The sequence below is a fragment of the Neodiprion fabricii genome, chromosome 1 (assembly GCF_021155785.1).
Source record: "Neodiprion fabricii isolate iyNeoFabr1 chromosome 1, iyNeoFabr1.1, whole genome shotgun sequence".
NCBI classification, from domain to species: domain Eukaryota; kingdom Metazoa; phylum Arthropoda; class Insecta; order Hymenoptera; family Diprionidae; genus Neodiprion; species Neodiprion fabricii.
Genome location: NC_060239.1, coordinates 6566020 through 6578518, shown reverse-complemented (window position 1 = coordinate 6578518; position 12499 = coordinate 6566020). Strand labels below are relative to the sequence as shown.

General features: G+C 41.9%; 2 protein-coding genes across 2 annotated transcripts in view; one reads left to right on the top strand and one right to left on the bottom strand.

The window, feature by feature from the left end:
- LOC124178283 (chondroitin sulfate N-acetylgalactosaminyltransferase 1) overlaps positions 1–6084 on the bottom strand; it is a 58959-nt gene extending 52875 nt beyond the window's left edge. Inside the window, exon 1 of the mRNA XM_046561522.1 lies at positions 6033–6084. The gene's annotated coding sequence lies outside the window, so the exon portion shown is untranslated. The remainder of the gene's footprint in view (positions 1–6032) is intronic.
- LOC124178273 (insulin-like growth factor-binding protein complex acid labile subunit) lies at positions 5423–8792 on the top strand. The gene is made up of 2 exons (XM_046561511.1): positions 5423–5543; positions 5736–8792. Exon 2 carries the CDS (start codon positions 5736–5738, stop codon positions 8523–8525), a length of 2790 nt encoding a protein of 929 aa, XP_046417467.1. The 5' UTR covers positions 5423–5543; the 3' UTR covers positions 8526–8792.
- Positions 8793–12499: the final 3707 nt, after the last annotated feature.

Genomic DNA, 12499 nt, shown 5'->3' with positions numbered 1-12499 from the left:
TGTACGTCACTTTAGTTTTTCACCTGAAGGATGGAAGGACGAAGTGCAAAAATAATGGAACGTCAAAGAAATCCCCGGGTAGACGCGTGTTTGCACTGCCCGAAGTGACGTGGCTCCTGATCATATATTTCGTTTCATTTTACTTCCTTTATACATGTGTGCGTAGACGTATGTAGGTAGGTAGACACTCGGTTAGGTAGTCCAATTCACATGCGGGGGATTTAAAAATGCAGAAGATACATTCCTGGGGGTAGAATCGCCAAGACCGCTGCCCAAGTGTTTATATATATATATGTGTGTGTGTGTGTGTGTACACCTCTACAACTGTGCAGCTGACCCAGAACCAGAAATGATAGTGTAATTACAATCCCAGGGAATTAAACACGATAAGGAATGTAACGTGGAACAGCTGAGTTGGCCGAAAAAGGGGCAACGAATGCTTTAACAAGAGTAATTAAATCGGGTCACAGGGGTTGGATTCGTGGGTAAAAAGTTTCCTCAGTCGCGAGTCTTGCTTTTTCTCTCATTATCTTTCTCTCTTCCTTTCTTTTGCGGCTGCAGATTTTTTCGACGCAGCCATCCAGTAAATATTCAAGGGGTCAGGAGTTCTAAACGCATTTTAATGTCGTTAGGGGAGAAGTTTTCTGTAGCAAGAACGTTCATCAGCCTCTTTGCGGCGGGGCAAGGTTAACGGAAGGCTCGAAGAACGAAGTTGCAGACGGGCCAAAGGGGAACGCCGTTCGGAGAAAAAAAAGTCTTTCCAATCCATAAGAGTTGGCTCGTTCAGCAAGCCTCAAAATGGGCGCGAGTCTAATGAATCTAGTCGCGAGTTTTACCTTCTGGCTAACAGCAGATTGCGTTGGCCAATTTGAGTGGGAATCTATTTTCCAATTTTTATCCTCTCACTCGTGACAATTGCAAACGATAATATTTTGGCGACATGACTCGACATCAGCCCGAACAAATACGAAGTGGATCTTTGAATGGAACTGGAAGCGATAAATTCTCTGTTTCGTTTTAACGTTAAAGATTTGAAGTGACCGGTGTTTGACTACCACCGAATCCAAACGATGCCATCCGAGCTTTTAAGCTCTTCACGAAAGTTACTCATGTCAATTTGCTGGGAAATCGGATCTCGGAAATTAACCACATTGCTTTAGTCGCATCGAGAAGCTGCGAGTACTGGACCTCGATCGACACAAAATTCTGGAAAATCTGTAGAGAAATATTTTCTTCGCATTAAGATCACTCGAATGTTTGTATCTAACCGTGAGATATCGCAACCTGTGGAGCTTCGAGCTGAACAAATACTCGGAGAAATTGACCCGTCTTTATCACTCTCGAAGTCTGTTTTCATATTCTTCAACCAACAGTGATACGGCGACAATTTATTTGTATCGCTACGTCACTTCCGACCACGCACTGGTCTCAATAATATCTGGTGGTTTTGTTGGGGGAAAAGGTTGTGTATATACTACTGCTGTCGAGAGAATTCTTCATTGTTCATTGAAGTTGCCAGTTAGAAACATCATGGTGAGTACAGATCATTCTTTTGTTGATAAGTATATTGGATAATCCAAGCAGGGCTTAGCAAAAGACGTTCAGTAAATGGCATCGGAATAGTCTGATGCGGAAAAAGGTCTTTCATTGTTCGCGATGCTACTCAAATAGTATTAAGTAACAACTGAATTTGAGTATGGTATTGGAAAGTAAGAATTATTAACAATTAATGCAAGATATCAAGTTTAACTTGATAAAGCTTTTTTAATCATTCATAGCAGATTTAGCATTGGGTCACAGTTCTTCTTTTACACGCGTTCCGTCCGAAATAATTAATGTCATTCTTACCGATGTGCCTCTCGTCGTTGAACTTTGATTTTTAGCTAATATTACCCCAAATCCGGTATTATTGTTGCTGTTATTGTACCTAACACCATTTTTAAACTATCACTAGACCCTGCTGCAAGCACCACTCGTCGTCGTCATTTTATTCATCGGATTCATTGACTGCATTCGCGACTTTAAGCTGCCGGAAATCAACGATCCAGCTCACAGGCCGTGGAAAGACAATGAATCACCTGATACGAACTGGATCTCGCTCGAGAGCATGGGGATCGCAGCTATAAATACGCCATTTCGTTTCAACGTGCCCGATTTGAAGTGGCTGGTGGTTGATAATAACGGAATTGCAACCATACCATCGGAAACCTTCAAGTTTTTGCCGAATTTGACTCACATCAGTTTCGTGAGTAACAGGATCACTGGAATCGACTCCAATGTCTTCAGCCACCTCGGAAAGCTACGGGTACTGGATCTCGATAATAATTATTTTGAAGACCGTCTGAAAGAAGATACTTTTGACACGTTGAACTCACTTGAAAGGTTGTATCTGAGAAAATGCCATCTTTCGATTTTAGAAAGAATCAAATATCCGAAAAAATTAACCGATCTTCATCTATCCGGAAATGAATTGGAAACTTTTGAAATCGATAGCGAATCGACACTGACCCACCTCTATCTAAATAACAATAATTTGCAGTATGTTTCACTAAATAACTCACAATCTGAACTCACCCTCGTGGACGTGAGTAACAATCAATTGAAAATTATTACTTTCGAATGTACAACGATTGACGAATCAATTTTCAATGGACATGACGGTTATTATTCAACCGTTACTGCGAATTGGGATCCAGAGTTATGTCTCGGATATGCTACGGCTCTCAAGTACTTGATTGCATCCTTTAATGAAATATCGCAAATCACGCCGGATGCTTTGATAGGAACACCCGCGTTGATTCACGTAGACCTGTCTAACAATCTTATCAGCGAAGTGCAGGCAAATTCATTTACCGACTTACTGCAGTTGGAAAATATAATGTTAGATTCGAACAAGATAACGCAGGTGAATCATCGGGCGTTTGTCAATCTCCCTAATTTGAAAACGATTTCATTGACTAACAATCAGATTAATGACGTCGACGAAGATGCGTTCACTAAGCTAAACTCTAGGGCGAATGAGGTTTATTTGTACTTGGATAACAACGAAATAGACACTCTGAGGAGCGGCTCGTTCCGAGGCATAAAAGGTTTGAAGCATGTAGGCTTGAGCAACAACAGAATCAAAACGATTTTGAGTCAGGCCTTCGTAGACCTCCCGAATCTTGAGAGCGTGGTTATAGAAAATCAGTCGCAAGGTCAGAGAACGGATCGTGCGACACACCTGGATAGAATATCTCTGCCGAAGGAAGAGGTGATAGCGTCGAATGCCTTTTGGAATTTGTCAAATTTAACCTCAATCGTCATTAGAGGTAACGTATTCGCTGATATAGAAGCTCAGGCGTTTCGCTCGCTGCCGAAGTTGAAAATTCTGGATTTGTCTAACAATAACATAGAAGTTATTTCCGGCGAAGCTTTCGACGAGCTTCCTAAACTCGAAAGCTTAAACCTGGGAGTTAACTTAATATCGACGGTCGAACCTAACATTTTTCCGAAACAACTACAACGCTTGGATTTGTCTTGGAACCCTGTTTGCGAAGATATTGATTGCTGGCAGATCAGAGAACTTCACCAGCTCGTTGAGCTCAATCTGACAGGTATAATCGATAACTTAAATATCGGCAAATTCGCCGAATTGCCAAAAGATTTGACCATTTTAGTGGAGAAACCGGACGGACCGCACCATTAGCGGATTCGTATTCTCGTAACCGATTTTATTAAACCCTGTCATATGTAATACATGTATAATCCTATACTTTCTGTCGATAAGCATGTAACTCTTGAAAGACGTCGCAATTGCAACATTTCTTGTTTAAGTAACCGTTATTGTTGTAAATAAACACCGATCAAAAGAATCACCTGCAACCGATAGCAATGTTATGAATTTGTCAAATAAAAGAGTTTGAAAAAAGTCTAATTTATCCCTCGAATAACTAATTCATTTATCCAACTTCTCCCGACCGCATTACTGCGGAATTCATCGGACATTTTTTAAGCTTGAGCAACAACAATATTTTTTCCTCACAATGTAAAAAAAAAAAGGTCGCCCGACGTTCGTTCCTCCAATTCGCAAATCCGCGTGGCACACGAATTCTTTGCAGTTTATTCAAAGCACTTCCCTAAAGAATAGCCGTACAAACGTGTGACTTTTTTCAATGCGCTATGCGGTCTTTGAAGTTTTTTTTTTATATTCTCCGGCGCCTATCTGTACGTACATCCCTTGCTCGAGTATCTTGGATTCTATACGTGCTCCTCTCGTGACTTGAAAAAAAGACAACTTGATATCTCTCGAGCAGCATCGAAAGTTTCAGATCTTTAAAGTGGGTCACTGAAGCGAACAAAGTTCTTGCGGGAATCCCAGGTCACTGCAGTTCAAGTAACTTGTTCGATGCACGATCGATCATTACGAAACGATACGAAACGTGGCTGATTCTGTCACTCGCTGGGCGCCTCCAACACCGATCTGAAACCTAATCAAAAGTACTTCCCGGGGTTTTAAGATGCTTAACAGAGTGGTCGCGGTTCATTGCTGCTTATCAAGTTTTTGTGTTATCTCGACTTTTGAACCCAAGATAACTACAATTGCTACGGAGTCAGAGGGTGTTCTGAGATTACGTGGAAATTGATCCAAGTAGTCACGCATGCTGGGTACCTATTCAACTTGGGAATTCACTCGCAACGAATACGTACATTGACGCTTATATTTTGAAACGAATAACTTACCGCTAATTTTGTAGAAGAAGAGGACACTTGACGGACTCCTGCATTCTTCAAATCTGCCCGTCAGATCCAGCTGAAACAATCGACGAGTGTAACAATCAGAATATTTCAATGGCGTTCGCTAACCACGGGTATAATTTTTTGAGTAATATTATTCTTGGATACGAAGGTCGTGAACAAAAAAACACTTTTTTTGTGTTAACGTTTTTTTTTTTCACGACCTTCATATCCAAGAATAATATTACTCAACAATTCACCAAGGTCAAGAAAAATCGTCTTCGGTATAATTTTTTATCTGAAGTATGCAAACTTTGTGTGTTTCGGTTGATTTCTTAGTTTTCTGAAAGAAAATATCCCGCAACACAAAGTCTAGTGCTGCAGATTTTCTGTTAATTCTGTAATTCGTAATTCGCAGAATGATCCGTTTCAATCGAAAACTTTCAGTCCATCTTTCATAACGAATAAGAGTAATGAAATTATATTTTTATTCATGAGCAAGGACCGGATATTCTATTTCTGGCTGCACTGATCGCGATACGTCCAGGCAATGACACTAAGTATGGGGCTGTTGAGTGCGATAAAACTTATCTGCTTCTACTGTTTCATTTTGTCGCTGATTGCAAATTGACACAAAGGAAACGAGACTTGGTTCGCCACGTGATAGCTTCTTCCACTCGTCGACCTCATCGTTGCGATTGGGATTCGACAAGTAGTATCTACCAGGCCTTGGTACGAAAAAGTTGACACTCGTTCTCAGTTAGTGCGATACTTCATCGACTCTTCGTTGCCTGTTCACTCCGGTAGATCGACGGTGTTAAATCACGGTGAGTACGAGACGATTATGTTCTTTCAAATTCATATACCAAATGAAATGTAGAATAACTTTTTAAACAAGACTGTCAAATCGAGCGTTGGAGAGTTATCAATTCTTTTATAATAGGTTCCTCGGGGTTTGATTATATTATTTCTTCTGAAACCGTACCTCCTGAATATTATCAGGTAAATTTTTTATTCAGATGTTACTGCGAGCCTTGACCATTGTTTGGATCGCGATCGGTGGAATACGTTCGGACGTCTTCGATCCCCCCGATCCCCTGGAATTAACGGACAAATCCGATCTGAAATACAGACCCTGGGATGCCGAGGACGCGTCTAACACAACATGGATTTCTCTGGCAGGAATGGGGATCACACATTTGGGATCGTCGATGTTCCAACTCAATATTCCTAATTTGAAGTGGCTGAGGATGGACAATAATCGAATCGAGAGGATAGCTAACGATAGTTTCAAGTTTTTTCCAAACTTGACTTACCTCAGTTTGGCGGGCTGCGACATCCAAAATATTGAACCTTCCGCCTTTCGTAATCTTGACAGTTTAAAAATTCTTGATCTTGACAGGAATCAGTTACAATATCTCAGTGTAGAACTTGATTGGCTCATTAATTTGCACATGCTGGAACGTTTATATTTGAGAAATTCCAATATGCAGGATTTCTCAGTGGCGGACACGAATACCCTGAAACATCTTCACTTATCTGGAAACCAATTATCAATTTTTATTTTTGAAACCCCTGTTTCAACAGAGTTGACGCATCTGTACCTTGACAATAACCAATTGAGGTACATCTCATTATGGAACTTTAAATCGCTTGTCTATCTAAATGTAGCTAACAACCAATTTGGAAGCATTAAAACTTGCTCAACGTCGCATTATCCCAGTCATGGTTATAATTCATACGACAGCAATGATGACTCAGAAACCCTGTGTCTCAATCGCGCTCCAGCTCTGCAATATCTCTTGCTTTCGAATAATCAAATATCCATGATCGAGACGGACGTTTTCCGAGATATTAAAACCCTGGTTGAAGTAGATCTTAATAATAATCAGATCAGTCTAATCCACGCGGGTATATTCAATAACCTCTTGCGCATTGAATACATTTTGTTGGACTCAAACGAGATTACGGATGTCAATTATCACGCGTTTGTTAACTTGCCTAATTTGAAAATGATATCGTTGAAATATAACAAAATTACCGATATCGACGAAGACGCGTTCACCAAACTTAATTCAAGCGCCAATGAAGTTTCCCTGTTTTTAGACCACAACCAAATACGTATTTTGAGGAGAGGTTCTTTCCGGGGTATCGACGGGCTGAAATATATAGGTCTCAGTAATAACAAAATACGAACCATCTCGTCACAGGCCTTCGTTGATCTTCCCAACCTGGCAAGTATAGTGATAGAAGATCAATTCCAATCTCTCGATCAGAGTTCGTCTAATTTATACGATCCATACTATCATATACAACCAAGACCGAGGCTGGAAGATTTGGGGTTGATAGAGTCGGATGCATTTTTTAATCTGTCCAATTTGACTTCAATCATAATTCGTCGAAATTTGTTCACTGTCATAGAGTCTCGGGCGTTCCACGACCTGCCAAAATTAAGAACATTAGACTTGTCTGACAACAACATTCAGATTCTATCCTCTGAAGTATTCGTCGATCTTCCTGAACTCGAAAGCTTGAGTCTTAAAGGCAATGAAATCAGTGCGATAACTGAAGAAGCATTCGGCAAGTTGAATTCAACCGCGAATAAAGTTTCCTTGTTTCTCGATAGCAATAAAATACACACGTTAAACACGGGCTCGTTTCGCGGTATCAAAGGTTTGAATCACATCGGTCTTAGCCACAACGAAATAAAAACCATCTCGACACAGGCCTTCGTAGATCTTCCGAATCTTGCGAGCATACTAATCGAAGATCAAGTGGCTGATCAGAGTCCAACACCAATGCCATTTTCGACAACAGAGCCGGGATTTTTCGACGATTACGAAGACGGGTTAAACCAACGGTTCCTCGAACCGGCTAAAGCCTTCAAATTGCAAGAACCAACGCCGAAAGAAATAGGGTTGATAGAGTCAGACGCATTCTCGAACCTATCAAATCTAGCTTGTATCACGATTCGACGCAATTCATTCGCCGTTATCGAATCTCAGGCGTTCCACGTGCTGCCGGCTTTGACAACGCTGGATCTGTCTTATAATCGCATAAGACGTCTCTCCTCCGGAGCTTTTGACGATCTTCCAAAAATTGAAAGATTGGATCTGAGGAACAACCTGATCAGCGTCATAAACGAGGATACTTTTACCGATCTGAATTCAAAAGCGGATGCGTTTCATTTGCAATTGGACAACAACCAAATACGCACTTTGAGCAGCGGCTCATTCCGCGGCATCAAAGCTTTGAATGCTATTGGCTTCGGCGGTAATAGAATAAAAACAATTCTCTCACAAGCTTTCATCGATCTTCCGAATCTCGAGAGTATAGTGATTGAATATCAACCGAACGACCTTATTGACGAGCGCACCTTTATAGCATCGGACGCGTTTTTGAATCTTTCAAATGTAACCTCGATCACCATTCGAGGTAATACATTCCATGAAATAAAAGCTCGGGCCTTCCACGACCTTCCGGAATTAACCGAGCTGAACTTGTCGGAGAATCGCATTGAAATTTTATCATCCAAAGCATTTTTGGACGTTCCCAAATTGGAAAATTTGTACCTCCATAGAAATTTTATACCTGAAATCGAACCTAATACTTTTCCTAAACAGTTACGGAATCTGGATTTATCGTGGAATCCGATTTGCAAAAACTTTAGCTGCTGGGACGTTGAAGAACTTGACCAGCTTACGCAACTTGATCTTTCGGGGATAATTGATAGATTCATGATCGATGAATTTGCCGACTTGCCGAGGAATCTAACAGTCGTAGTCGGGCAGGCAGAAAGATGTCCGTGAACAAAAATACTTTTGTTCGATTTTGTCATAACGCTTCTACCCCATAAACACATAAATATTCCTAATTATAAGTAGTTTGTAAGTTACGCAAAATGTAAGAAATGCTACAAAAAAATGTATCGCACTTGTACTTCGATGAGTGAAATAACCTCGTAATGTAAGGATTGACTATCTGTCAATTATTGAATAAATAAATGTCAGCATCGGAACGTTTGAAAAAACTGTAATGAACCGTTTAAACAGTAAACCTCTGTATCGTGTTATAAATATTGAGGTTGCAAGATTGTCAGACCTCACCAATAATCCACACCTTCCAAATTTCAGGAACAATAATAATTCTCAGAAACGAAATCGACAACGCAAAGTTAAACGTGAAACGATCTTTGACCTGTGAAATTCCGCGATAGATTTCATCGGCAAAATTTGAATACAGGTAAGTAATTTGCAGTTTATTTCTGGGGCCGCAAATAACGCTGCGTAATATGCAAGTGCGATTTGAGAACACTGTGGTTCGACAGAGGTGAGGGTGGGAGGGAGTGTTCGGTCATCAGCGGCAAGCGCGTCGACTATTCTCCCATTGCGGAAGAGACTCGGACGTTCCGAAAGCCATTGTGAAATAAGGGTGGAGGGAGTTACCGGAGTGATACCGGAGTGGCAAGGTCTTTACTGCATATTGCTGCAGTTTCATATTTTACCCGGCAGCCAGTGGGTCGTTGGACTCAGGGGCCGATGGGAGAGGATGTTGCGGTCGGGGTTGGAAAGCTCGCCTCGGATGGTCAGCGAAGCTGTCCCTCGTTCTGGCGATATAGCTCGTTACGACGCCCCGAGCTTTTAACTCGAATCGCACGATTCTACCGCAAGATGCGCCTAGATTAGCTCCTCATTTTTATCCCTCACTTTGGCTACAAAATTTATAAATTACACCCCGGGCATCTGAGCTGGAGACTTTCGCTTTAGGTATACAAATTATTACGCATACATATATCGAATGTTATTCTCGCGACGTGCAGATCAACTTCGCACCGAGCCCAGGTGTTGGATTCGAGGTATCAGCTTACGCAGCTTAATTAGTATAATCTGATGCTGGACCTAATCGGCTTGGGTTACAATTCCCGCGTCCGACTGCACGAGTCAAGAATTCGTTCGTGTGGCGCTTCCGGATGCTCTTAGGTGGATATATATGTATATATATATATATATATATATATATATATATGTATAATATATATACACGGATATTCGTTTCGAGTTGCCGCATGCGAGGAGAAATCATCACCGACAATGATTCCTGCTTCGTAGAATTATCTCGTCATGTTTCGTCACGAGGAACGAATTTTTTCCTTCGTCGTCGTGTAAAATCTGGCGAGTCTCTGCTACCACGGTTGAAACGTCGTAATCGTTCGTTAAATTTACCTTTCAATTAATCAGCGTTGATTGCGTGCTCTCGGGATGTAGGACTGACTAATGAAAAATTTTATAGCCGCGTCGCCGCTGAGTTTCACTGATCGTAATTCTCCACCGGAGCTAGAGGGAGGGAAAAGGGAAGAATGGAGAGGTCGGGCGCTGAACACGCTTTAAAGACCGTCTAACTACCCTCCAAGGATATTTACTCCCGCCCAAACAACCCGCCCTCGTTCTATCCGCCGCGGTCAAGACACCCTCTCGAGATTCTCGAGTGCCGATGCGAAAGAGGGTCGCGAAGATCGCGAGGATCGATCGGGAAGCTTCTCGAAATGATAAGCGGGAGTGAATTCCGGAGATTCTTCTCCCGGCGCAAAAACAAGACGAGAGAGAGAGAGACGGAGAGAAAAAACAACAGTCTCCCTCGCCTCTCGCAATTGCGACGCCATGATTTTCAAACGTTTTGATAGGATACGGAGGATAATTTCCCCCTTTCGCTCAGAGCCGGTTTCTCGTACTTGGCCCGGGGAATGACTCGCCTTATTTAGCCCTGCAGTAATCCGAAGAGTAGAATAAGGGGATGGGAAGAAGCCTCTTCCCGCCCTCGTTTCAAATCCAGACCCTCCGCAGGGTCTGTATTTCAACTTGAATGCTTTTAGTTGTTCACTTGCCAGCGGTTATCTCAGCCCTGCAACTTTTACCGTAACATGCCTAATTTCTGATGCCCGAGCAGCTTTCCCCTTCCCAACTTTCACCACCCCGAATCCCTCGGTCTTGACTTTTGCACCGTTGTGTACCAAATTCCTTGACGCGTATCTCGTCGATCCCCTGACGTATAACGCAAGTGCAAAAATTAATGAACGTAAAAAATCTGCACGTGTAGAGCCAAACGAAGAACGAGGCCATTCGCCGGAAAAATTGTCTCCCCTAATGCGAATCCCGACTCACGTATTGCCGCAGCTACGCTACTGCGTGTCGCTATTCTCAGATTGCTGAAAAAAGTCGCCGTCATTTCCGCGGTCAAACGAAGCACGTCTCTGGTCGTTTTTGCTGGGATTTATCAGACGACGAGTCCAACGCCTTGGACAGCGCAGATTTGTTCGTTCGGGTGAAAGAACGAAGGAAAAAAAAAAAAAAACCAAGAAAACTATACAATTTCAGACATTTTTTCACAGCGCTTTCCTTCCGTTAATTCCAGAGGCGAAACCCTCAGGCTCGATGCCACAATGTCATTTGAGTCTGTAAATTTCCACCGAGCCGTGTGGGTACAGCTGACAACAGTAGGTGTATCATGTAGACGTCAGTTCTTCTCGGTGAAAGTTTGCCACCATCGTGGAACAACAAAGTACCAACATAGAACCGGGTAAACGCGAAGTTTAACCCCGGCTTTTGCCCCGTCTAGGTACCTACAAGATAGCTGCTGTGTATAGGATCGAGACAAGTTTACTTGTACACTTCATACTTATTACCCCTTTGAGTACGCCTTCCTGGACTCGCACTTCTACTTCCTGACTCTGCATGCATGGAGCATCACGGAGGTATGCGCCCGTTTATAATGCACTCGCGTTACGTGCACGCCGCTACGTAAACTGCGCCCATTCACGACAAGCTTGTAAAATATCTCGAGTGTTTCTCGCTGTTCGCTGCAAAGCCGTCGGTGTGCAGTTCCGCGACCGAACTTACTTGAAAACACTGGTCTACGAAATTTTGCAGCAAAAAAGGTGCTTGACGATTTTTAAATACATTTTGTTTTGTTATTTATTCTAACTAACTGGCTGGTATTTATGTTCTAAATAAAAAATCACCCTGAATGAATAAAGCGAGTCAAAACGATAAGCATTAAATCTTACCGGCAGTAGCTGTAACGGAAAAACAAGACCCGATCGAATCAAAATAAATAGAGTTTGATAACGAAAGTGTACAAATATTTTTAAATTATTAAGCACCTTCCTTGTTACAAAATTTCGTTGACCAGTGTATTGTAAAACTAAATATAACTTCACTTTTGTTCGTAAGAGCTGTACTTTTCTAAAAACTAAAAAAATTCGTATCACAGTTAAAGTAATCGTATCTAAAATATTCTAATGTCAATTCTATTACACTGAACCTTGATCCTAACGCAATCGGTTAAAAGTTTCCACGTTGAACACAAAAATTGAATTTTTGTTGACCAGTGAAATGAACGAGACCGAAATCTTCTCGAGCTTTCTAAAATACGATAAATCGATTCGCGTTCGGTAATGGATCGAAGAGTCGAGTGATTCCACTGCGTGGGATTTTTCTCTTCTTTACGATTTACCTCGAGACGAAAACCATTTCGTCGGATCAGAAGGACCTCGAGTTTCATCAGTTTAGGTTGATACGTGTGAAGCCAGAGTGGTACAAGAGAAAGCATCCTCACTGCGGGACAATCGAATAGTTCCCCGCAAACTCGCGGTCCGATCTTTTACTCCTTGCGACTTTGGCCGGTCCTCTGGGACCAGAGCTTGTATATAATATATATTAAGGTCCGGGATACCGAACGTCAAAAAGCCCTCATATCGATTTAGTCCAGGTCCAATTTTTCTAAGAGC